General features: G+C 42.6%; 1 protein-coding gene across 1 annotated transcript in view; it reads left to right on the top strand.

Moving 5' to 3' along the window:
* Positions 1-27,782, top strand: part of LOC124612890 (glutamate receptor 1-like) — a 398,257-nt gene that overhangs the window by 330,770 nt on the left and 39,705 nt on the right. Inside the window, exons 10-13 of the mRNA XM_047141343.1 lie at positions 2,818-2,931; positions 10,337-10,457; positions 17,617-17,711; positions 22,672-23,174. Coding sequence (XP_046997299.1) covers positions 2,818-2,931; positions 10,337-10,457; positions 17,617-17,711; positions 22,672-23,174 — 833 coding nt within the window. The remainder of the gene's footprint in view (positions 1-2,817; positions 2,932-10,336; positions 10,458-17,616; positions 17,712-22,671; positions 23,175-27,782) is intronic.

Genomic DNA, 27,782 nt, shown 5'->3' with positions numbered 1-27,782 from the left:
CACGCTGATAGAAGCTGATGCCAGGGTAAGATATTCTAATGAGGAACGTGTTTACATTGGCTGACCTAACGCCTCTGATGCGTCTGTCACCGTCTACTAAGGGTGATCGCTACAGCAACATACTTTCCGATAAAAACCGTCCATTCGAAAGGCTGCAGCACCCCGATCTATGGCTTCTGTAAGGCAGTGCGCCACACTATGGCTGCCAAACTTTCTCCGTTGCTGTAGGAATAGGCGAGGGTTCTAATGACTGACTGGTTCACGCGAAAATACTACAGACATATAAGGAACGCCGTCCAGGGCGATATGCCCGCTTGGATATACAGTATTTGATCAAAAGTATCTGGACACCCCAAAGACACACGTTTCTCATATTAGGTGCATTGTGCTGCCACCTACTGCCAGGAACTCCATATCAGCGACTTCAGAGGTCTTAAGACATCGTGAGAGAGCATAAGGGGGCGCCCCGCGAAAATCACGGACTTCGCTCGTGGTCAGGTCATTGGGTTTCGCTTATGTCATACGTCTGTACGCGAGATTTCCACACTCCTCAACATCCCTAGGTCCACTGCATCCGATATGATAGTGAAGTGGAAACGTGAAGGGACACCTACAGCACAAAAGCGTACAGGCCGACCTCGTCTGTTGACTGACAGAGACTGCCGACAGTTGAAGAGGGTCGTAATGTGTAATAGGCACAGATCTATCCAGACCATCACACAGGAATTCCAAACTACATCAGAATCCACTGCAAGTACTATGACAATTAGGCGGGAGGCGAGAAAACTCGGGTTTCATGGTCGAGCGGCTGCTCATAAGCCACACATCACGCCAGTAAATGCCAAACGACTCTTCGCTTGGTGTAAGGAGTGTAAACATTGGACGATTGAACAGTGGAAAAAGGTTGTATGGAGTGGCGAATCACGGTACACAATGTGGAGATCCGATGGAAGGGTGTGGTTATGGCGAATGGCCGGTGAACGTGATCTGCCAACGTATGTAGTGCCAACAGTAAAATTCGGAGGCGGTGGTGTTATGGTGTGGTCGTGTTTTTCATGGTGGGGACTTGCACCCCTTGTTGCTTTGAGTGGAACTATCACAGCACAGGCTTACATTGATGTTTTAAGCACCTTCTTGCTTCCCACTGTTGAAGAGCAATTAGGGGATGGCAATTGCATCTTTCAACACGATCGATCACCTGTTCATAATGCACGGGCTTTGGCGGAGTGGTTACACGACAATAACAACCTTGTACTGGACTGGCCTGCACAGATTCCTGACCTGAATCCTATAGAAGACTTCTGGGATGTTTTTGAATGCCGACTTTGTGCCAGGCCTCACCGACCGACATCGATACCTCTCTTCAGTGCAGCACACCGTGAAGAATGGGCTGCAATTGCCCAAGAAAACTTCCAGCACCTGATTGAACATATTGCTTGCGAGAGTAGAAGCTGTCATTAAGGCTAAGGGTGGGCCAACAGCATATTGAATTACAGCATTAACGATGGAGGGCGCCACGAACTTGTAAGTCATTTTTAGCCAGGTGTCCGGATACTTTTGATCACATAGTGTAGATGTAAGTTGATATTGTTTTTTATGCATTTAAGGATAGTGTAGCTCTGAACATTCTCCACAAGTTGCAGGTGGTGTCTGAGAGGTCAGTATGCCTTTGGACCTCCAACACTTTTGATGTCTTCTGTCCAAGACAGGACGCGTCTTAGCCGCTGTCAGTGCGAAATGGAATGGCACACGCTAGTAGGAAGTCGCGTCTAATTAAACTGCTCATAAGTTTACCCACGATCGTTCACATGAAATTTTATCTAATCATACGTATACTGAAATCCGAAGACTGTTCATTTGAGCACTGACTTACTTGCAATTCTAGCTAATAAGTGTACGCTTTAATTAGTATTTCAACTGCATAAATATTAGGACTAATAAACACAAAATTTGGAAACTGTGCAAAAATTGATTGTAATATTACAATGTCCTTGACACAATCTAAGTGCATTTTCGCTTTTGAATATGCTTCTATTGATCTGCCAATACTTTTCAAGTTTTAAAAAACGTAATTTTATTGGCACTAAATAGCTCTAATTTAATGCCCTCTATAGCTGTAAACACCTAATGTAATGCCCTACGTAGCTGTAAACATTCACACAGAATAGAACTCATAGTACATATTCTCGACATTCTGTTGGTTGTAACAGCGACCAGTACACTTTAGAAATAATATATAGGGTGTAACGGGTGTAAGTGCAGATATTTTTATATATTATGTCTTAACATGTACACACACGAGTATGTTGATTGTTTTTTTTTCTCTGCGTCGTACCGTCTTTCTTCAAAAACGTCGCAAACTTTACGACCTAAAGTTTTCTGCACAACCGTAAATGCACCACTAAGTGGACTACACTGTCAGTATAGACTAATCGTCTTGCATCCACACGTCCACATGTCAACACCTGACCTGCTGCCACGAGGTAAAATAAGCATTAATGGCTTGTTCTTTCCACATGTACTTGGAGCTACTAACCATCATAAAAACACATGACCTGTAATAGCTATAATTATCAATAAATACCTATGTAATGTAGCTATAATTATCAGTAAATACTGATGTAATGTTGCTTAGTACACCATCCTCGGTCAGCGGTGTGTTAAACCTTTAACACTTTACACCCTGCATGTTTTAGTCTAGTGTCGCAATTTCTAATTTTTCCTAAAAAGTAAAAACCTGCGACTACATATTTAAACATATATTTCGTAACTCATAGCACTTGCAGTCATGTATGCTAAGCTTTGTACTGTTTACAGGTGGCTGAGTGGTCAGACGAAACGGGACTCACCCCAGTTGCCGCGAAGTACGTAAGGCTTCGCACGAGTACCGACATCCAGAAGAACAGAACATACGTCGTGACGACCATAGTTGTAAGTACACCAAAAGAGGCTGCGACTTCATTGGAAACTTACTTACCTGTTCATGTACAGCATTATTCCAATCACCAAATTAGGAACTCTGTAAATGGTGCAGCACTAGTATCAGGCAGTCGTGTGCAATTTCCATCGCTGATGCAGAAAATGGTGGCGAAGTGATGTGTGTGTGTGTGTTTGTGTGTGTGTTTGTCGTTTATATGGAGTCAACGCAATAAGATGCGCCGACTTGCTGGGGTTACAGAATGGCAGAAATGCGCTACCGGGCTACGAAGTGCCTATGAGCACACCATGAATGAAGCTGCTTCATTTGTCCGTATATCAAGACGGATTTTCCAAAGTGTCTACATTGAATGGTATACCACTCTCAGCTGTGTGAGAACACTGCGTGAGAACAGTTGCCGTAAAAATGCCGGATACGAGTGTCACCGCTTGTCAGAGACAATCGGTAATAAACTGAACAACAATTGCTGCTGACATTGTACGTAGACTTGCCACAGTTACTTTCCCAGCGAACATTACGAAGAGAAATGCTTGCGATAGATATTTGGAATCGGGAACCTCGTAAAAGACAGCTTGAGCTGGGTCTACTAACTGAAGTTACCATGAACATTAATCAGAATGCTTATTTCAACATTCTCGGTGATCAAGAGTTACACTTACTTCTACATCTTCATAACAAGTTTGCTGTGGACACTACTGAAGACGACAACAAGCGTGTTCGTTGGCGTACACGTGCATGCACCAGTTCTGACGAACCATCGCACCTCGCCTGTCTCGCAAAATCGTTCGATCCCTATCGTGTAGAAAATGTTTGGGACTGTTTGGGACAGTGAACGAAACGTAGCAAATCAACATCGCCGCAGTTTAGTAGCTCTACAGTATCTGTTCATCAACGAGTGGCTTTATCAGGATATGGCACACCTGAAAGAAACTGTGGGCTGTCTTGCTCCCGAAATTGAGACCATTATCAATGCTAGACCCCGTATACCACGGTATCAACGTGATGTCCCAAGTGGGTGACTAATTTTTTGTCTAGTGTACTTACGACATTAAGGAAACATTTTGTTCAAGCTGGCAATGAATTTAATTTTAGGTAAGAAATCGTTTTGTAATTCTGTCTCCTTTTAGGTCAGCGCATTCTTTCCAACGCTTTGCAGAAAGCAATTCCGGATGATCTGTCAAATATACGTTCATGGCTGCTGTAGCGTCTGCATCAGTCTTGAAAAGGTCTTCAAGCAGGAATTTCTCTGTATGTGAGAATACTCGGAAGTCATAGAGCACTAAATCTGGTGAACAGAATGGATGTTCCAGCAGTCTATGCCGCAAAATACTCAGCTTTTCACTAAAAAAACCACTTTCAATTCTGTCCATTAAAGAATATTTTCCTTTTTTTTTTTTAGTCCACGCCTTTGCTCGCTTTATTTTTTGAATCGTTGGACCAGAAGATTTATGTACTGGCCACTTAGTTTGCTCTTTATGTAGAAATCATTAAGAAGAACCTCACTTTCTTCTAAGGAAACTTTGCAACGATAAAATACATATCGCCTTTTTGTGCAGGTTCATCGATTTGCACCCAGTGTTCTGTTTGATATTCCTTTCCTTGCGTGACCTCGTAGATCTGTGCCTCAGGCAAAGTAACCAATCGTCGCATAAAATTATTTGATTTTAATTCGGCTACACACAGCATGTAAGAGCCGAAATAACAAATTTTTCTGCTTTAAAGTTCCTTGTTGGCAACCCCTTTTTGGAATAGTCATTTCCGTAATTACTCTTGGAGCCCTATTAAAGTTTTAAGTACCTCCGCTACGTTATTTGAGTTTAACACATGGACGAAAATGACGTCGCAAGCAACTGACAAACTCGTCTCTTTTTAGTGGTTCAGGAGAACTCTGTGTATTAAGCATGAACGTAGAAACGTCTTAAAATTTTTCAGTATCCAACAGACATAGTACGTTGGAACAGCGTATCTTGTGTTCCCATTAATGGGTGAAAAAAAAAACAGTTAACTACAACGAACAATTCTTTCACTATCTCTGCCATCACGACAGATGACAAACATGTTAATCTCTCGTATCGGAGAACATCTAAGGAGAGAGAAGAAATAAATGTAAGAAACGGAGGTATAAGCATCGGCATTCGCAAGGGTGGGTTGAGGGGGGGGGGGGTGAGAGCAACAGGGAGCACTTCCCCCTCTTGGAATGTTTCTCACAGACTCTTTATTCGTTACAGAGTTCTCGTCCATTTCTTGAAATTATTGTTATGCCGTCTAACACATGGTTTAGCATTGCAGAGCATAATAGGAAACACTGCGATTTTAGGAAGCGCTACATAACTTGTGTGTGTTCGGTTGTCAGGACGTTCACCGTACATTATACCGTTTCCTTGGCACGGCGGAGGTTTCGAAGCTATGTTTCAGTCAAGGCCAATGCGGACTCTAGAAAACAATGCCGAAACAGAGTCCCCAATCTTTTCAACACAGTGCAGCATCCAGGCGTGGTGTTACCGAATGAGAAGTCCACATCATATAACAGCACAACAACTTTTTTAACTGAGTATACGAGGGTTATTGTGGAACATTTCTCACATTTATCTCGTCGAATTCTGGCACACGGTTACATTTTAGCTAAACAATAAAAAAATATAGCTTTCAAAACACGTTTTTTGAACTTTTGTTACGACGCTCGACATTTAAGATAGAGGTCATGAAAATAATGAAATAAATCCATTGACATGACCAGTTGTGAAGTTTTGTCAGCAAATAAAGAAAATTATATCGAAGGCGAATCGGCGTTTTTTATAACACGCTAATGAAATATGCTTACGTTTTTGGTATGAAAGTGATCTTATCTTCAAAATCGTGTTGAGTGAATAACTGTGAAATGTTTGAGATAAAATAAGATTTGGGTGCTTCCTGTCATACTAAATTCTTAGGGTACAGCTCCTTCACAAACTCACCAATCTGTTATATTAAAAACGGTAACTTTAGAATCATACCTTCGTTCGGACAAATTTATACTAACACCTATCGGCACAGTGTTCCTCCTAAGAGACGGCAGGCCATTCTCTGATGTTTCGGCAGATATTTGGAATTTCGTTTTTGTCATCTGTAGCTGTCGTCAGCCCAAACAAATATTGTTCATCACGACTTTCACATGTTGCCTAGTGTCGACAGAGAACGTCGATTTGTTTCCCGTAACAGACAAAATGATTTTTTGCGATATTTGTTTTATCATTATATATTGACGGGGACAGTAAAACTTGAATAACCAGTACTCCAACAACGACTGAGTAGCGCTGCTGCATGACGGTAGCAGTCAGTGCAGGCCAGAGTGAGGCGCTGTCGCTACTCGAGTACTGGTTATTCTTCAAGTTTCACCTTCCCTATCAATACCTATCGTTAATACAAATGTCGCATGAAAGACGTGATGAGGAGTATTCGTTTGGGCGACTCCACTACACATAGAAAAACAACAAAATTGCAAATATCTGCCGAAACACCAGAGGATCTGATCCTGACGAGTCTTAGAATGGACGTCCAGTATACTCTAGAAGACAGAGGGACAGGTTATTCAACACCGTGTGGCCCAGTGTCACCGGAAAATATATGGACACGAGTCGGTCGTCGGGTGCTAAAGTCTATGTGATGCGCCTGCCTTCACAGACTCCTGGTAGAAATGGATTCCTCACGCCCCACATTCGTATAGTCGGTAATCTGACTCACAGTAGACCATCGATCGTTCCGTATGGCTCTGCGGAAGCGATATGACTTCTGTTCACCAGACACGTTGGTCGTCTTATTCAACCGTTTATGTACGTGGAAACATTGTACCAGCGATACCGAAGAACCTCTCTATACACTGTTGACCTCAGAAACGAAGATTCTTACGTAATTTCCTACATGCTACGACTCATGCGTCTTGCATCTGACGTTCAAAAATCGGTTAACTAGGTACGTACAGCCATGTTCAGTACACGCCCGTCTGTAACAGACTAGTTGGATACTACGTCACGCCATACGACGCATCTAGCCACCATAAAATTCACATCTTCGTATTTGACAACGCTTTCCTTGAGTTTTGGTCACACCGTTTACCTTTGTCGGTAAGAACACTATTAAGACAAAAAAAAAAAGCGCACCGCGAAGGAATTATCCTAATGGAACGGATATCGGTAGAAGTGATGTACAAGTGCAGAAAAACCAATTATAACAATTTCAGAAAAAAATCGGTGATTTACTCAAGAGGAAGAGATTCACAAACTGAGCAAGTCAATAACGCGTTGCTTCACCTACTGGTCCTTATCCAAACAGTTATTCGGCTTGGCATTGATTGATAGAATTTTTTGTCCCCATGAGGAACGTCGTGCCAAATTCTGCCCAAATGCCGAGTTAAATAGTCGAAATCCCGAGCTGTTTGGAGGGCCCTGCCCATAATCCTCCAAACGTTCTCAATTGGGGAGAGATCTGGCGACCTTCCTAGCCAACTTAGGGCTAGTCAAGCACGATGATGATGATGGTGTTTGGTTTGTCGGGCGCTCAACTGCACGGTCATCAGCGTACTTACAAAGTCCCAATTTCTACACAGCCCAATTGTTTTCCACAATCCCATCGAGTCACTGTCACGAATGATGACAATGATGATGAAATGATGAGGACAACACAAACACCCAGTCCCCGGGCAGAGAAAATCCCTAACCCGGCCGGGAATCGAACCCGGGACCGAGTGATCCAGAGGCAGCAACGCTAGCCACTAGACCACGAGCTGCGGACAGGCAAGCACGAAGACAAGCAGTAGAAACTCTCACTGTGTGCGAGCGGGCATTATCTTGCTGAAATGAAAGCTCAGGATGGCTTGCCATGAAGGGTAACAAAACGGGGCGTAGAATATCGTCGACATACGGCTTTGCTGTAAGGCTACCGCATATGAAAGCCACATGAGTCCTTCTATGAAATGAAATGGCATCCCAGACTATCACTCCTGGTTGTCGTGTGGCGGCTGACCTCAGGTTGGCTTTCCGTCGCTGTCCGGGCGTCTCCAGAGATGTCTTCAATGGATATCGTGGCTCAGTACGAAGCGGAACTCACTACTGAAGGCAATTCTGCTCCCAAAAATAAGGTTCCAGGTCGAAGACAGCGGTGGGATACCAACTCCTCTACTGCCCTCCATACGGCCCGACAACCAGGAGTGATGGACAACGATGCCATTTCATTTCAGTACAGGTCCCCTTTGGTTGCCATTCGGGGCACTCTTACAGCAGAGCGGTACGTCGACGATATTCTACGCCCCATTTTTGTTGCCCTTCATCGCAAGTCGTTCTGGGCCCACATTTCAGCAATATGACGCCCGCCAGCCAGACGGGAGTTTCTACTGGTTTTCTTCGTACTTACCAAACCCTACCTTGGTCAGAAACGTCGCCGATCTCGTCACAATCGAGAGAATTTGGAGCACTATGAGCAGGGCTCTCCAACAGCTCGGGCTTTTGACGATCTAACGCGCCAATTGAATAGAATTTGGTACGGTATCCCTCAGCAGGACATCCGAAAGCTCTGTAATCAATGGCAGGCGCCATGATGAGTAAGGTCCATAGATTTATCAACGAGTTGTTGACTTTCTGAACTTCTGAAGTTCTTTCTCTTAAGCAAATAATCCATTTTTCTTCTGGAATTGTAATCATTTGTTTGTCTGTACATCTACATCACATCTGACGATTTCCGTGCCATTAGGATAATTTTTTCATGGCACATAGCTCCTTTGTTTGTCTTAGAGTGTATTAGAAAGTGATCCTGATGGGTAAAATAACCTAATTTTCTTATTATAACGATAATGGAGACTAAGGGATACTCAGCACAGCGCGGCGATGGAAGGAAGGTCGTAACGTCGACAGAGTCGTTATTACAAACTTGTTTAATTGGGCTAGGCTGGAAAAACAACGTATCGTGGCAGAAATTATAAGTATGTAGCGAAACCACTTAAATATCGAAGATTAGACGGTACTGTGAAGCATGTTTCCCTCAATACAGAGTGTCCATAAAATAATTATTTCGTGTTTGCAGTACCTTACGAATGTCTTTCTGTTACAGATTGCTCAGTGGTCAGTTTGTTGACGATTCCTGAACATAATGCCATTGTCACATTGCCTCTACAGGGTGCTCGGTACGTTGAGCTGCGATGACGATTTCAACGGAAATTTAGAAACGAATAAAAGCATAACGAAAATGTTAAATAACTTTCAACGAACAGGCACTGCTGCTGACGAGTCCATATCGGCCTCCCACAAGCGTAGCTGAGACTGACGCCACACAGGAGTCAGTTTGGAGTCCTTAATCTGTACGGTGTCTTTCACGTCAATTGCAAATTCCGAAATCAACATTGTTCAAAGTCCTGCAATTCGCCTTGAAGAAGCGTGTATAGCATTGCAAATATTACACCAACCCCATGACGAGGACATAGCAGAACGTATGGCGATGTGCATAGATTTGTTGGAGTGTATTGAGACTGATGATTTAAAGTCCCACATGTTGTTTAGTGATAAGGCAACCTTCCATGTGAGTAGACAAGTCAACCGGAATAACTGTCGCATATGGGCCGACACACCTCCAACTGAATTCATTGAGCGTATCATGGACAATTCAAGGATCAGTGTGTGGTAGGGAATCATACGGACAAGCATCTATGGATCATTCTTTTTCAGAGAGAAAGCCATTAATTGTGCCCATTCCTTGGGTATATGCTGACGGAATTTCTGCAGCTACAATTGAAACAAGACACTGTCGTTTACGAACATGATGGTGCCCCATGCCAGTAGGCGATAATGGTCAGGGTCGATCTGAATTGTTTCCCAACCGGTTGATAGGACGAGGGGCCATAGACCATGGGCAGCAAGGTGCCCGGACCTTGCTGCCCATGGTCTATGGCAGTATAATTAGATTATTGAAACTTCAGTCTTTAACATTGGTTCAAATGATTAGGCTCAGAAAAAGGGCACAATCTCTCAACTTTTAATTATGCATGCTATCGGAGGTGAGTCTCAAACAGTATGAACAGAATGAGATACGCAACCGTTCAATATTTTTGAGTTGATCGTCTTCGATTACATTTATTTATAGATGAAAAGCAAACGTAATTCCTGTTCAATAACGAAGATATCTCCTAAGAAAGGTAAAAACCGATGGCCTTTCGTGATTTAAAGGAGGTGATGTTGAGTTTATTTTGCAATATGGTTGCCTCTGTATTGATTGCGGCACCAACCACATAACTAACTCTACACTCAGAATGATACTGCATTGGTTTTCATTTAATATCTTATATCGTCACTTTCTGTCTCACTGCTGCACTTTGTTTCTCTATATTGGTTTCTTTAATGCACAACACAACAAAATGAAATGGACTGTTGTTGGCAGGAGGAGCCGTATATAATGCTTCGTAAACCAGAGCCAGGAGAAATCTTGCTGGGCAACGACCGTTTCGAGGGCTACTGCAAGGACCTCGCCGACCTCATCGCCAACAAGATTGGCATTAACTGTAAGTAAACGACATACTTTGATAACCACTCACACTTCTCTGAAGACAAAGATTAGGACAGCAAGGAAACGCCTTCCTAGCCCCAGGAAGGACTATGAATCTTTTTAATTGCACTGACCGAAGTGGAAACTCTTACATCATTAACATCTTGATCGAGTCCCACAATACCGATTCGCCAGTATTCCCATGACTGTGGTACATGATGATCAAAAGTTCATGTGTATCCGAGCTTATTTTCAGTCTTGCCAGTACAGAAAAAGAGAATCCTACAGCGGAAGACAGGTATCAGTACTTGATGGCTATTCGGTGTGTTTAATGTTACAAGAACTTTTTATGTGGAGATTGCTACATAGTATGCCCAGAGGATATGCGCTTGCAGTTTATCGCCATTATTCCGACTCTTGGACTAGTCAAATCAATGGCGTGAGGGACACGAGAGAATCACACGAACAGATATCATTGGCAGTTGACTGCAGTGCAACGACTCCACAACGAGTGGTAAGGAGATGGACTCTGAACAACAGTGTTCCAAGAAAAGTATGCACTGGTCGTTCCAGAAGGCCTACACCACTGCAAGATCGTAGGACTGTTCTGCTGGTTCTGTAGAACAGACAGATGACAACAGATGAAATCCAGGCGGACGTTATAGGCACAGTTTCAACACAAACCGTTGGGAACATTTTACTTAGTTCAATTCAGTTTCTTGTCACAAATTTAAGACTTGTTATCTGGAATCTCCAAAAGTGGTCGTACATATTAAGTAAATCTGATGATAAACATTGCTTTTAAATTATGCAGGGTCTTCCAGAAACCGACAGCAAAATTTGAGGGACAGATTCCTCATCTGACAAGAAATGAAGTCTGGTAGTCATCGACTCTAAAATGCATACCTTGAGAGTTATGAGCGTTTCTTTCTGTTCATACTGAGAAATAAGTTTCTTTTTAATGACTCTTTACTTTTCATATTTTGGGAGGAGGTACCATGGACCAAAAGAAGCAAAATGTCCACCAGACGTGGGCTCTGTAATGTATGTCTTAAAAGCTATGAGCACCTGTTCAGTAGAAGAGTTGAGTTTCATAGTAGCTATGAAGGTAAGCATATTATAGCCTATTTCTACTTGACCTTTTTCCTTGCTTTTGGTCTATACTACTTACACTAAAAATATGAAAAGAAAAGAGCTTGCAATAAAAGAGATTTGTTTCAGAGTATCGAATATGAAGTGCTCTTAGCTATTCAGGCCATAGTTACGAGACTTTTTTCTTCTTGTTAGATGAGGAGTCCATTCCCAAAGTTTTGCCACAGAGTTTTGGAACACCATGTATGTACATAAAACATATTAACGTCAACTATTATTAATACATAATGTAGAAATAAAACAGAATGTTGAAAATGTAATTGAGTAAAAGATCATAAAATAAAAAAAGTTCAATTAAAGTTCTGAAAGAATAAATTTCAGCTTATGTTACTGCATCTGTTACTAGTTACCTTGGCAAAGCTCAAATTTCCTCGCTTAACAACACTACATCTACATCTAGACGTATTGTTTCTAAACTATTCCACATTGCATCCAACTGGATTTTGTACGCCTCAGTAATCGGTGAGTTTATGCATACCCATGAGCACGCCCCTTGCATTTTTTATTTTTTTATTTATTTTCTAATATTTTCTATTTCTTACTTTATAGGTTATATTACTTAGTCATGCCCTTTATTCCCTCTTATGGAGATAACTCTTGCTGTTAGTCTTCTACTTTGCTCTTCAGAGCTGTCAACGTTATTTTGATATTCAGTGTCCACTTGATCTTAAAACCCTCCTACTTCTTTTTTTAACAAAACTAAGTACCTAACTGACATAGTTTGAGTGAAAATGCCCTGAAAATATGTCCCTTTTATGCAAAATTATTACTCAATAATGAATATTAATGCCACCTGACTTGAGTGTCATTTATATGTTGAGAAGTAGGGACAACTTTCAAGGTCCGGCGAAAAATATAAGGCGGCTTGAAATACACTCGGTGATTCAGTTACCCCTACTTACGGGTTATATGTAACCCGCAATATCTTCATAAACCATGTGCGAGAGTTTCATATACTCTCTCTCTCTACATGCAAAGTGTTTGTCCTACAGAATAAATGAACAAAACGTGTTTGTAATAAATACAACGTAGCTAAATTTTGTATTGGGACACGTTGTCGCTGGAGGCCGCACTTCTCCAGTTGTTCAAGAAAAACCCATTTGAAGGTCACTTTCGTACGTTTTTCTTGCATAATTCGAGAACTACTGCCTCCAGCGAAAAATAAAATAAATTTTCCGCAAGACCTTCGTGCCCGTTTTTCTCTGGGACTAATAGTTTGCATTTAGCGAGCGGGAGTATGAAAATTTGCACATAGTATTTGAAGGAGTTGCAGGTTACATAAAACCCATATGTAAGGGCAACTGAATCACCCTGCATTTTAAATAAATGCAACATTACGCCTAATTTCCAGGCAAAATCTGTAAGTACCTTTCTGTCTCTCCCTATAGAAAGAACATGTGCTATGAGATGTAAGACCTCACTTTGTAGATCCTAACACCTATCGAAAAATGTACCTGAAATATAGCAGTCACTTCAAACATATTCAGGATCAGTATGAAGTCTCGGAGTTCTCGGAAACACGAAGTTAGCCTATACTGCCTGTACGATACACAGAAAGAATTGAGAAATGTTGCTGCTGATGGTAGCTTCTTTGAATAACGATTCTGCTGAAGACAAAATTCATTTAATAGCTTGTGTTCACATCAACCGTAGATCTATGTGTAAGTCTATAAGAGCGTGTGGTAAGAAACTGCAATATCAAGATGGTTGTAGTTCTTCTACGAACCACGTGGAGACAGTTCCACAGAGCATGAAATTCAAAACAGCGAAGAAACCCCTATGCAATCAATAATTCTCATAATTGTATTAAGTGGAAGGTAACATGCGCCGGTCGCCTGTACACGTGGATGAATAAGTGAAATACCCAGATCGACCTTTGAACATGAAACGAAGACTCTCTGTTTCAAGAAAGGATATTAACACTAGATGCAAAAAACGGCATAGCTGTGAAACTGAAAAATTTGGGACGAAATGTTACGCCAAGCTGTGCTTGCTAGCAATGATAAATTCCAATGGAATGCAGCATGGAAATAATAATCGAAATGGAACATCAGACAAATCATTCTATAATTTCAGGCAATTTCCTCCCTATGCATGTAGTTCCAACGACTCTAAAAAGAAGTCAGCATAGAAGCAGAAAATGCAGAACACAGAATGCCTTTTGTCCTTGTAATATACACTACTGGCCATTTACACCACGAAGATGACGTGCTACAGACGCGAAATTTAACCGACAGGAAGAAGATGCTGTGATATGCATATGATTAGCTTTTCAGAGCATTCACACAAGGTTGGCACCGTTGGCGACTCCTACAACGTGGTGACATGAGGAAAGTTTCCAACCGATTTCTCATACACAAACAGCAGTTGACTGGCGTTGCCCGGTGAAACGTTGTTGTGATGCCTCGTGTAAGGAGGAGAAATGCGTACCATCACGTTTCCGACTTTGATAAAGGTCGTATTGTAGCTTATGGCGATTGCCGATTATCGTATCGCGACACTGCTGCTCGCGTTGGTCGAGATCCAATGACTGTTAGCAGAATATGGAATGGGTGGGTTCAGGAGGGTAATACGGAACGCCGTTCTGGGTCACAACGGCCTCGTATCACTAGCAGTCGAGATGACAGGCATCTTATCCGCATGGCTGTAACGGATCGTGCAGCCACGTCTCGATCCCTGAGTCAACAGATGGGGACGTTTGCAAGACAACAACCATCTGCACGAACAGTTCGACGACGTTTGGAGCAGCGTGGACTATCAGCTCGGAGACCATGGCTGCGGTTACCCTTGACGCTGCATCACAGACAGGAGCGCCTGCGATGGTGTACTCAACGACGAACCTGTGTGCACGAATGGCAAAACGTCATTTTTTCGAATGAATCCACGTTCTGTTTACAGCCTCATGATGGTCGCATCCGTGTTTGGCGACATCGCGGTGAACGCACATTGGAAGCGTGTATTCGTCATCACCATACTGGCGTTTCACCCGGCATGATGGTATGGGGTGCCATTGGTTATACGTCTCGGTCACCTCTTGTTCGCATTGACTGCACTGTGAACAGTGGACGTTACATTTCACATGTGTTACGACCCGTGGCTCTACCCTTCATTCGATCGCTACGAAACCCTACATTTCAGAAGGGTAATGCACGACCGCATGTTGCAGGTCCTGCACGGGCCTTTCTGGATACAGAAAATGTTCGACTGCTGCCATGGCCAGCACATTCTCCAGATCTCTCACCAATTGAAAACGTCTGTTCAATGGTGGCGGAGCAACTGGCTCGTCACAATACGTCAGTCACTACTCTTGATGAACTGTGGTATCGTGTTGAAGCTGCATGGGCAGCTGGACCTGTACACGCCATCCAAGCTCTGTTTGACTCAATGCCCAGGCGTATCAAGGCCGTTATTACGGCCAGAGGTGCTTCTTCTGGCTACTGATTTCTCAGGATCTATGCACCCAAATTGCGTGAAAATGTAATCACATGTCAGTTCTAGTATAATATATTTGTCCAATGAATAATCTGCATTTCTTCTTGGTGTAGCAATTTTAATGGCCAGTAGTGTCCAAACGTTGGATAATCAATAAGTAAGGTCACCTTTTTTTTAAACAGGTTGGTTTTATTATGAATTCCAATACACCATAGTCCCTATTCAATTTGATGGTCTTACGCTGCCTTACTGGGAGGGTTTTTATGCCCGCATGGTACCACTACTGGTCGACGTTGAAGCTTAAGTCTTGCTTTACTGCATCAGTAGCGTCTCCATCATCTACTACTGTTTCCCGCAGAGTCTAAACTACTGGAAGTCAGAAGCTGTAAGATCCGGGCTGTAGGATGGATGAGGAAGAACAGTCCAATGAAGCTTAGTGTGCGCAAACCTGTGTGAGGCCTTGCGTTGTCATGGAGAAGGAGAAGTTCGTTAGTATTTTTGTGGCGACGAACGCGCTGAAGTCGTTTCTTCGCGCAGGTGATCGGACGTGTTTGCGCGACCTTGTTGCGATGACAACAGAAGCCTCCCCCAACGACTCACCGTTCTTTTATTCACCGCCAAGTTTCCGTAGACATTCTGCAAGTGCCTCTGAATACCTGCGATGCTCTGATTTTCTGCCAAAAGAAACCCAATGACAGTTCTCAGCCTGAAATGCACCTCTATTACAGACATTTTGAAGGCTACGTATAGCGCCACCACCTATCGGAACTTCATGCAACTATAAACGCTAGCAGTCCCACAAAATATTCCGCATTTTTTTTCGACCGAAACTGGCCAATAAAAAAAGTGTTGCTTTACTTACTGAACGCCCCTCGTATACATATAGAGCGTTTTCAAAAAAATTATTGTATACGCATAAGTAGAATTACAAAATAACGATATATATCGTTTTAAAGGGTGAAATAGTAATTCTTTTTCTCATTGAAGATGTGACATGTGGTTCCACGCATGGTCGCTCGGGGGTATCATAATGAAGATGGCGCTTTCTGGAGCTGACAAGTCCTTCTCCGTGCTAAAATTTGACAAAACAAAGAGTGCAACGAATGTCCAACGAAAATTTAGGATGAAGTACAGAAACGCAGCACCAACCAGAAAGGCACTCCACAGCTGCCATGTAAAGTTCGTTGAAACTGGGTGTTTGTGTGACGAGAAAAGTGGGTGGCCAGGTGTGAATGTAAATGACGAGGAACGATTGAGAGAAGCTTTCACAAGAAGTCCGGCAAAATCTCTACGAAGAACTTCACGAATAGTTGGAAATACCAACAACGCCTCTGTGGCGCGTTTTGAGTAAAAAATTAAACATGAAACCATACAAACCACAGTTAGTACAAGAGTTATTTCCTGAAGGCAAAGACCAGCGACTCGAGCTTTGCTGTGCATTGCAGGTCAAATATGATTGTTTTTGAATTCGATAACTCTTACGGACGAGACAACATTTCATACAAATTGGAAAGGAAATAGGCACAATTGTAGAATTTGGGGAACAGAAAACCCACATAACGGACACGAGCGAGATTCTCTGAAGATCATTGTTTTTTGTACCATTTCTCACAAGAAACTTTGTGGACCTATTTCTTCTTCTAAGAACTATCTGCTACTGGAGAGTCCTTCCTTCAGATGTTATTGGTTAATGCCACTGTTGCCAACAGAATCATAGAACCTTGTCTTTCAGTTACATGGTACACCCGCAAGTGTTCGCCGTGGTGTTAGGGCACACCTGAACACAGCGCTACCCAGTCATTGGACTGGAGGTTGTGGAGTAGTAGACCAACGTGTGCTAAAATGGCCTCTTAAGTCTCCGGACATTACTCCTTGTGACTCCTTTTTATAGAGTTATGTAAGGGAATTTTTGTACGTCCCTCGTCTTCGAAGTGATGTGGAATTGAAAAGGAGAACTAACCAAGCAACAGCCGCAGTCTCGGAAGACATGTTGCCCCTGCGTGGCAAGAGTCCGATTATTGCGTCAGCTTTGGAGGATCACGCATGGTTTTCACATGGAGTTTTTGTGAAGTGGGTGTCGTTGAAAAAATATACAAGTGTATTATTTCAAATGATGTACATTGATGCTTTGTAATACAACTCTTTCGGCTAAAATAAATTTTTAAAGAGTTCCCGGACTTCTGAAACACGCTGTATATATATTTTGACAGAATGGACTAAAAGCTCCAAGCCTTGAATACATGATGATGATGATGATGATGATGATGGTGATGGTGATGAAGATGTATTGTAACCGTAATTCTTGTCTTACTGTTTTAAACATTTAACAGGACATCAGACATCTTAATGTGCAGATTATGGCAACGTTTTGAATTTTTGAAATCGGTCAACAATTATATGAAATATTGTAAATCAAATGTCTGTTGCTCCTGCAGGCCGTTAGATAGGCTGCCTGTAATTGGCTCTATGTGACCGTGCAACGGTTTTAGTTGTTTAGTTATAAAGATAGTTGTCGTTTGTTACTCCAAAGACACCATTCCAAGTACTGCCCGTGCTTCCGGGATCATGGTGTTGACTGTGTATTGTTGCAGATGAGCTCCGGATCGTGAAGGACGGCCAATACGGCGCTGAGAACCCGGACGTTGAAGGCGGCTGGGACGGAATGGTGGGGGAGCTCGTTCGCAGGGTAAGCCACGTGTAAGACAATGCCGTAGCAACTCAGTAAGCCTGTCACACGCACAGCTTCTCATTTACAATTATTTCAGCCATGTGATGCTTCTGTAGCGGGCAAGTCTCGCACATTTGACAACTGTTAACAAAGAGTCATAGACACCAGATACTCCCACAGTCTGCAAACAGTTGTGAATTGTATGGCAAAGATTACTGCCAACTGCACCTCTTATCAGATTTTCTTCCTGTTCCATTCCCGTACAGACAATGGCGAATAATTAAAAACACCTGTGAGAACGTTAATTTTTGTAACCTTGTCTCCGCAGTCACCACTGGAGCGATACGTTCAGAGCTTCAGTATATTTCTAGATCTCTAATTAATATTGGCCTCGCGCGAGGCATGGCGATGTCTGTATCAAAGCGTCTGTCAGTCCTGGATTTTCATCATTTCCACGATTATCTCCTTTGAGTCAAACCTATGTCCTTTTTAAAATAGTTTACTGTCTGACACAACCATATAAAATCTCAAACTGAAATCACCGATTTCAGTAGTTCCCAGTATCTTCAGATCATGAGACGGATCAGAAGCTCACTTACAAACACATTGAGAAAACCGCTTTTTGAAATACACTTATGATTGAACGCTTCTTCCTATGATCTGAAGATGGCGATGGCGCGAGACAAGGAATTTGAAGTGAATTTTAAGGTCTCAGACGTCTCCACGACTGAATTGGTGTTCTTTCCAAACCCGTGACAATTTATGCTGTAAGTTTTCTTGTGCATTCAATACTCCTCTTAGTCCTGTTTGGTATCACTTTCCCACACTTCTACAATATTCCGTGGTAGGTCGCACAGCTTTCTAAGCCATATCCTTTGAACACTGACTGTGTTGTCTGCTACATAACCAATGTGATCATTCAGTTTCGTACCTCTACAAATAATTACACCCATGTATTTTGTAAGAGCTGACCAATTCCAACTGTGACTCATTGATATCATAATCATAACGTACTAAGCTTTTTTAGCGTTTTGTGAATTCCACGCTTTTGTATTTCCGAGCATTTAAAGGAAGTTGCCAAACTTTTCATCACTTTGAAACCTCATCAAGCTATGACTACATATTTGTGCAAGTTTAACCAGATAATACTTCATTACAGATAGTTACTTCACCTTCAAAAGTCTGAGATTACTGTTAATAATACCTGTCAGGTCATTTATGTACAATGAACCCCTCCTTGGGACGTGCCAGAAGTTAATTCTTATCTGCCGTTAGTTCTCCATCCAAATTAACATGAGGAAAAACCTCAGCCGAGTCATAAATTTTGTTGGATATACCACATGTTCGTGCCTTAGTTAGTAAGAGTTGGTCTGGCACTGAGTCATACACTTTCCGATAGTCAAGAAGAAATGCATCCACCTGACTTCCTTGATTCATGGTTTTCAGGAGCTTATGTGAAACAAGCGACAGTTTGGTCTCGAGACCTTTCGTTCTGGAATCGGTGCTGTTCCAGATACCTCACTACATTTGAGCTCGGAATACGTCTCTATAATTCTACAATACGTAGATATCAATGATACTACATTTTTTTAACCTCTTTTGGTATCTTGCTTGTAGATGGGTATGGTGTGTGATCTGCGTTCTCTTCCAACCACAGAGTACAATTTTTTATTCAAGGACTGTATGGTGTACTACGGTTAAGAGAGGAGCTACCTCAGCTGCAGATTTGTATAGAATGGGACAGAGATTCCACCGTGTCCAGAGGCCTGTTTAATTTTAGTTTCTCAACGATACTTGCACTAATATGTATTTCAGTTATCTTTTCTCAGCTGAAAGAATTTAATTTGAGCAGTATCCTTTGATCTTCAGTTGTAAATGAATATTTACAACAATCCTCAGTTTCAGTTCCTGTGTCATTCACTATCTGTACATTAACTCTGGTGCCATCTACATGAAGTTACAAAAGTGATCTTGGCAGCAGCCCCACGTTTCTTCAAAAACCCTTATTTCTGTCAATATGTCACATGCTGCGCTGCAACATTATGAATTGCATATCGCCAGTAGCTTCTGAAGGATCATTAAGCATAATCTGCTTTATGAAGACACCACCCACAGCAGGTTTTCGCACCTAAAATTTCTCTGCAATTTGTCGAAGTGGCTACCTTGAATAGCAATAATTTCTGATGAATGTCCTTGATCTGTCCAGTAGAAATCGTCTGCTACCATGCGTTTCACGCACGTTTCCAGTGTACCAAAATTGTATGTGTAATGCACGATTGTGATACACATAATGAAACTCGGTTTGGATTATAATCCTCTCGCGAAACAGGGCTGATAATGTCACGGTCCTAGTTAAAATAACGAGACAATGCGAAAACCTTATTGTCCAGCAGCTATATGTATTTGTTGTGATTAACACATCAGCCACCTTAACGAAAGGAACCATTATTTCATAATTTAGAAAAATAAAAGAAGATTACAAATGCTCTTCCGATTATCAAGTCCCTTTGCAGACAGTTCCTCAAAGAGGCCTTTCGACCACCACAACACCATGAATCATCCACATAATGGTAGAAACCTCATTCGTCCAACCAGATAACAAGAGTGCAACTCCCTTCTCCATAGTTAGTGTCTTCGCCCATTACTGCTGGGCACGGGCGAGCCATGGCGCCTACGTACAGCTCTGTTCCAAATTTCCATAAGAGAGAATTTCTGGTCAGCAACGCGATTTGTAGATAAGAACCGAGACTTTCATTTGACCACTAACTATGGTAGTTTTACACTTCCACCCAGGTCATTCTCAAGAAACCTCCATTGGTCAAGCCACTGTCAAGCTTCACAAACCACCACTAGGAATTAATTCAGAAAAACCAAATTTATTAAGAAGGGCCACACTCTCCGTTGACGAAAATCTTTATCCACCGTTCAGCGTGTTTTACAACCCAGTGAAAAGAACCCATGATAAACTTCATAGCAGAGGCGCCGATATGGTGGTCCCCTCTTTAAATGAACGCATTCATACGATGAGCTGAGCAAGCAGCGTGTAAGACAACCTACATTAAGCAGGTTGTGGGAGGACGAGGTCTGCAGTTGGTCAGACATAGTCATTGACCACTGCAGGTCCCACCATGCCAAGCATGAGATCTAGGTTCTCACCTCCAAGATCCAAATCGGCACCAGTCACAAGAACTTTTCAGCTTATGATCCTATCAGGCACCAAGCACAAAAGCCAGCTCCTGAAATGTTCAGAGGTATAGAAGGTGGATTAAGTTCCCGTCACCACTCTTCCAGGTAGTTGTCTCTGCGTCCATAATTGACCGACCAGGATGATAAGTCTATACCATCTTCCCCAGACATTTTGGTCAAAGAAGGAGTACCAGTCCCTTTTGTAGTTGGGAGATATGGAGCTAGTGAGAGGACAAAATCACTGAATTTAAGACTCCATTAACTTCTCTGCTTCCTTTTGATCCAGAGCCATTTTTTCAGGCATCATGAGCCAGCAAGTACCTGGACACCTAAACCCAAAGATGTATCCAGGTGTTCACAAAGCTTAGGACATAATCTTGCATCAAAGACTCAGAGACATAGCCACAAGCTTGGACTCATGGTAGCAGTTCTAAATCCTTCACAAATAGCCTTTTGCTAGTTTTGATGTGAATCAATTGTAGATTTGAATGTCTACCACAACGGAAACTGTTCGCTAGTACACTGTGATAAATTCGAGTAACCTGCCATATTCTTCGCAACATGTTCTCTAGCACACCAGCTAGTAACAGCCCTTTTTTCTTATTATGACCTTGGTTCTTTTCGTGCAAGGGGAGTGGGAGACAGTCGGTTCACTGTGACACATCCGTGAATAATCTAAACACTGTTCTACACCTGTAATCGTTTGGCGTCATCAGCAGGCATCTATAGTTGCTACTAGTTTCGGCTTATAGAATTACTATTTTTTGGCCGGTAAGCTTATTTACTTCCTGAAACTCGCTGTTCTTTCGTTTACCGGAGTGTACTAACAGTGGAATCTATGCTATTTAAGATGTGTCACGACTAGTCTCTTCAGGTTTGCTGCCGGATCCTAAAATCAACTTGACTCGATATTTCGGTGATCCAACTGGCCGCCATCTTCATGGAGAATGCTGCTTCTGCTGATGAGTCCCGCTAGGAACTGACGCGAGGCTGCAAATCGACGTCCTATATAGGCCACCGTTCAGTACACGGCGCATGCGCCGCCCATCACGGTTGCAGCCCTCCAAGACAGGGAAGTGGCGACTCCCTTAGTAGAACACTGGTGGCAACGATAGATATATCGCACTCAGGGTCGCTCCAAAGAGCGTTCAATTTTGAAGCGAGATAGCACAGAATTCCACGTCCTGCTAAGAGGAAACCTATTGTCTCTGCTGATTAAAGAGGCGATAGAAATTAGGTTGGCGGATATCTAATCAACAGAGGCAATGGGTTTCCTCTTAGCAGGATGTGGAATCCTGTGATATCTCGCTTCAAAATTGAACGCTCTTTGGTGCGACCCTGAGTGCGATACATCGTTGCCAGCAGTGTTCTACTAAGGGCGGCGCAACCTCCCTGTCTTGGAGGGCACAACCGTGATGGGCGGCGCATGCGACGTGTACTGAACAGTGACCTATATTGAACGTCGAATTGGAGCCTAGCATCAGTTCTCAGCGGGACTCATCAGCAGAAGCAGCACTCTCCATGAAGATGGCGACCAGTGGGATCGCCGAAATATCGAGTCAAGTTGATTTTAGGATCCGGTGGCAAACCCGAAGAGACTTTCAAGATTTATTACGCCGGGAAAGCCTACGAAGTCACATGTGTCACGACAGTTTCCAAACAGTATTTTTTGCGATGCAGGATGAGCGTTTCCAAAAGTTTTAAGTATGAATAATAAATTGGCTTAGCTTGCTAACTGTGACATTTCTCATCTCTTTGCCAGTACTAATAACACTGAAATTTCATTTCCAAGGAAGCAGATATCGCCATCGCGTCGATGACGATCACGTCCGAACGGGAACGCGTGATCGACTTCAGCAAGCCCTTCATGTCGCTGGGCATCAGCATCATGATCAAGAAGCCGATGAAGCAGAAGCCGGGAGTGTTCAGCTTCCTGAACCCTCTGAGCAAGGAGATCTGGGTGTGCGTCATCTTCTCGTACGTGGGCGTCAGCATCGTGCTGTTCATCGTGTCGCGCTTCTCGCCGTACGAGTGGCGGCTGCCGCAGCCGCCGTTCGACGAGACGGCCGGGCTGGCCATCGTGGGCGTCGGGACGCCCGGAGGCGGCGTCGCTGCCCTGGGCATCGGCCCGCTGGGCAGCGGGGGCGGCGGCGGGGGCAGCGGTGGTGGCGGCGGTGGAGGCGGCAGTGGCAAGACGACCGACTGCAGCGCGCTCACCAACGACTTCAGCATTCTCAACAGCCTGTGGTTCGCCCTAGGAGCGTTCATGCAGCAGGGCTGTGACATCACGCCCAGGTGAATTGTCCAACGGCAAGTATGGAGACACATTCTGCCCCGTCAGACAGTGTGCTTGCCTGCCCACTTATGTTTCAACTCATTCATTCGCTCATTAATTTCCTAGAGGTTTCATCTTCTGAAAGTAACCATTCTACTCAGCCACTGCCTACTCTTTGTGTATCCCCACAATTTTTTAAGCTTTTCTTGTTTTGGTGTTCACAAACTATACTTTTACTGGGCATCCCTTCGTTTTTTTCCCTTGAAACCTTCCCGTCTCCTCTAAATCCCTTTTGTTACGCAACCTTCCCTTCTACAATAACCTATGAAACCTTCCCTTAGGATTTCTATCTCTTGCTTAATAATAACAAATGAAATCTTCCCTTTGAAATTGATTCTCTTTCTCAATTTTCGCATACAAATTTAAATGCTGCTTATTAAAAGTGATTTTCTGATTATTTCGACGAAACATAGAATGTGTCGTCGTCGTGGCCCTCAGTCGTTATCTGCAATAACCCAAAACTGTTCCTTACCTTTTTTACTGTTACTGGATCGCCATCTGACTATTATATCGAACTGCGACATGAATATACTTACTCTGATTTACTATACTCTATTAGCTGCTGGTGGGCTGTCATAATAAGTGACTGCATTTATTACCAAAGCTAACATTATTCTTTAATAGCAAAGCTGACGTTATTCTTTAATTAATTTGACTGAAGTTACGTAATTCACAGTTAAACTTTTTCTTGACATCAATAAAATTTTGCAAAGTTTTACGTTGATGGTTTTTGGGATGGATTATAATCAGTAATGCAATATTGCTGGCAAAAATTAATTATATTCTGAATGAAATGATTTTACAAACGTTCAAATGGGACTTACTTTTTACAATAATCTTACAACTAGTATTGCGAAAACATACCTTTAGTAGTCTTGAGTTTCTCAAAAAAATAATTCAATAATATTAGTTCCTCTTATGACAATATTTTCCTGATGTCTCTGTACATCCGTTTATGATCTCTTGTAAATCATAGCTGCTGGCTCGCAGGCACACCGCTCCTCTCAACCTCTCGCTTCAGACCTGCTACCGACTCGCTTCACTTCTCGCTTACTACTGGCTTCCTACGAACGCTAAAGTGCGGTCTCTCCCGCCAACAATGCTTCCTGGTGCAGACAATCGCTGCTACCATTACAAAATGTATCAATGCGCGGTCTTTCCCGCTCTTTTCTTAAAATGTATCTTTCATAAATTATGGTTTGACAATAGACAATAGAAATATACACGTCTTACACCCTCATACTTTCAAACATATTTATTAGAAAGGTGTTGGATGTAAAACTATGAGCTAAACATTTCCAACTCTTTCTCTCTTTAATCAGACTTCTGTTTCCCATTATGTTCTGTAATACTTTTTGGTTTGTTTCCCTCTCCATCCATTTTCTTTCTAGCCGTTTCTCGCCATAGTGTCAGTACAGGGTTATTCTAAATGATGGACCCATTTTCAAAATTCGTATGTATTCAAGTACAGGTCCAAAATGAACAAGTTTTATATCAATGAAAAGAGGAAGTTTCAAAGTTTTTGGTGGGCGGCTGCGGGCTGGCGGTAATGGTTTCAGAAGCGGCCGGTAAGATTCACGCGGCAATAGGGCCGTCATTCCGTTTCACTGTCAGTTGTGAGTGAGATGGCGACAGTGGAGCACCAGGTTTTCTGAGTTCTTGAAGTCGCGAAAAGTGAGTCGTAAATTGCAGTGCAGAGGGTATTTCATACCAAATTCCGTATTCAACCACCAACTCGCAAAAGCATTAGCTGTTGGTTTAAACAATTTGAACCGACTGGGAGTGTGTGCAAAGGAAAAAGCACAGGCCGACTGTGTGTGTGTCAGAGGATGAAGTCCGACGGATTCAAGGAAGTTTTGTGCGCAGTCCCAGTAAGTTTATCAATAGGGCCAGTCGAGAACTTGGAATACCCCAACCAACTGTATGGTAAATTCTGAGACGGCGTTTGCTGTACAAGCCCTACCGATTACAACTTGTTCAGACTCCGAACTCCAATAACAAAGAGAAGCGGCCGGCGTTTTGTGGTTATGTGATAGCAAAGATGGCGGATAACGCATTTCTATAGTGTATAATTTTTAGCGATGAAGCGACGTACCACCATAGTGAAAAGTCGACAGACACAATGATCGTATATGGGGTTTGCAAAATCCACTTCATCATTCCAACATGAAAGAGCCTCACCGAAAATCAATATGTTCTGTGCCGTATCCCGTACAAGGTTCATTGCGGAAAGAACTGTAACGGGAATCGCGTACCTGGACATGTTGGAACAATAGTTGTTCCCTCAAGTTGTGGAAGATTCCCAGGACTTCATTTTCCAACAGGATGGAGCTCCACCCCATTGGCACCGTTAAGTATGAGACTTTATGAATGACTTCCTTCCTCAGCGCTGGGTCGGTCGCAGGGGCTTCCAGACCTGGCTCTGCACTTCTGTCCACCGAGATCTCCTGATCTCACACCCTGCGACTATTTCTTATAGTGTTATGTGGAGGAAGCTGTTTACGTCCCGCATCTACCAGCCACTCTGTACGATCTGAGGAACCGGATCACTGCTGCCGTGCACTCAGTAACAGCAGATACGCTTTCGCATGTGTGGGACGAGTTTGACTACCGCGTCGATGTTTGCCGTGCGCCAACGGTGGCCAGAGGGAACATTTATCACATTTCTAAATATTAAATAGTTATTAAGAATTAATTAAATACAAATTATTAAATTTATATCAAACGTTATGAAAAAAAGCTTTGAAACTTCCTGTTTTCATTGGTATAAAACTTTTTAATTTTGGAATTGTACTTGAATGAATACGAAGTTTTGAAAATGGGTCTATCATTTAGAATAACACTGCATTTATGTTACTTCCAGTAACTCTCCTGTTTCACCTATGTCCAGTTTTCAGTTCCACAAAGAAGTGTATTCTATATAAATGATTTTGTGTTGGATACCAATATTTCTGTATCGATGTATTTACTTGTTAGGATGTGTTGCACTCATGTTGTTTTTATTACTGTTACGCTTCTGTTCGCTTTCATTAATGATGTAATTGTAATAACATTATTATACATCTACTTCGCTTCATTACTTTTAACATCATGAATAAATTTCATATTAACTTTTTTTTCTAACTGGCACTTTTTTAGCTTTCTTCTTATTTGAAACCGATTTTTTGTTTTGGTATACTGATAGTACCCGCAAAACTATTTGGGTCTGAATATGTGCTGTTACTTTTTGCGCGGTATAAATTTGATTATGTCTCAGGCGAACCAAAAATAGTTAAATAACAGTGAAAACTGATTTGGTTTGCGATCTATGTTTTTGAGAAGCACAAAACCAAGCTATATGCAAGCTGTTCATTATTCCTTGAGTGTCTGCATTGCCATCTAACGCGACGCGTTCGCAGTTTTCCCCTCTTCCCCCTCGTCACGCACAGGCAGCGAGGTGTGGTAGTGAGAGAAGCGTGCGCTCGGGAGAGAGAGATCTGCACGGCAGCGAATACTCTACATGCATGGCGAATTCTCGGTCGTCTCTGATATAAGGGCAGAGGGAGGGGATACGTGGCTAACTATTTGCGGTTTCCACTTCTTGTTGACAGCTTGTAGCTAGATAAGAATAGCGACAAGCTCCTGGGGGCCGGGTTTTCTGGAGCTAGTAGCGGAAAGACAACGCCAGTTGTGTATAGGCCGTTTGGTCGATCTCGGCAGTGCTCAGTGAGATCACACGCGACCTGACTTCCTGTTGATGCTGTCTGGCTGTTTAAAGATTTCGACTGCCTCTCTTATTTTTCGCGTGCGCATCCACGGCTGTCTTGCCGTTGCTCCTGTTTCGTGGAAATTATAGCCTGCCCACAATCGCGCTTGTGTTCCGCTGTTGCTGATACGTTATTTTGCGTCTCCCAAACAAAGCGCTCATGTTCTGCTACACAGGCGCTAGGGTGCTAAAGGCCTTAAAGTTGCCCCAGTTACGGATAAAGCGTACTTATAAATGGTGGAAAAATCGAAATTTTTATGACTTTATTAAATTCTAAATTCTTTCCCGATTACATTGATATACAAATTATAGGGTTTCAAACGAAAAATGACCTATATATACCAAATTTTAAAGTTACGGTCATTTATGCCGCCACGCTCCCTTTATTTCTGTTACAGAAACCAGTATTATTTCGAAAAGAACCGTGAACTTCCTGTTTCCAGCGATTATGCGTATGATACATTGTATATGTCGGCAACAGTGCAGGTTTCTAGTGTCTGTAAATGATTATCTTTGCTAGTATTTACTTTTGTTTCGCTGAAGCAGTTGGTTCACATGTTACTGAATGTTTGTGGCCCAAGTGCTACATATATTTGAGGAAGTAGATATCCTTTAGTGTGCAACAATACGAACTATGCCACGCATAAAAAACTTCAATAAAAGGAAAATCCGTGGTAACCAGTTCACAAACAAAGCTAACTACACTGTTGAAAGTAACCCATGTATCAGTTCTTCAGGGAATAAACTCCCGGAACCGCGCGACCGCTACGACCGCAGGTTCGAATCCTGCCTGGGGCATGGTTCTGTGTGATGTCCTTAGGTT

This window comes from Schistocerca americana, chromosome 4, assembly GCF_021461395.2.
Source record: "Schistocerca americana isolate TAMUIC-IGC-003095 chromosome 4, iqSchAmer2.1, whole genome shotgun sequence".
Classification (NCBI taxonomy): domain Eukaryota; kingdom Metazoa; phylum Arthropoda; class Insecta; order Orthoptera; family Acrididae; genus Schistocerca; species Schistocerca americana.
The sequence above is the reverse complement of the archived record's forward strand: the minus strand, read 5'-3'. Positions and strand labels throughout refer to the sequence as shown.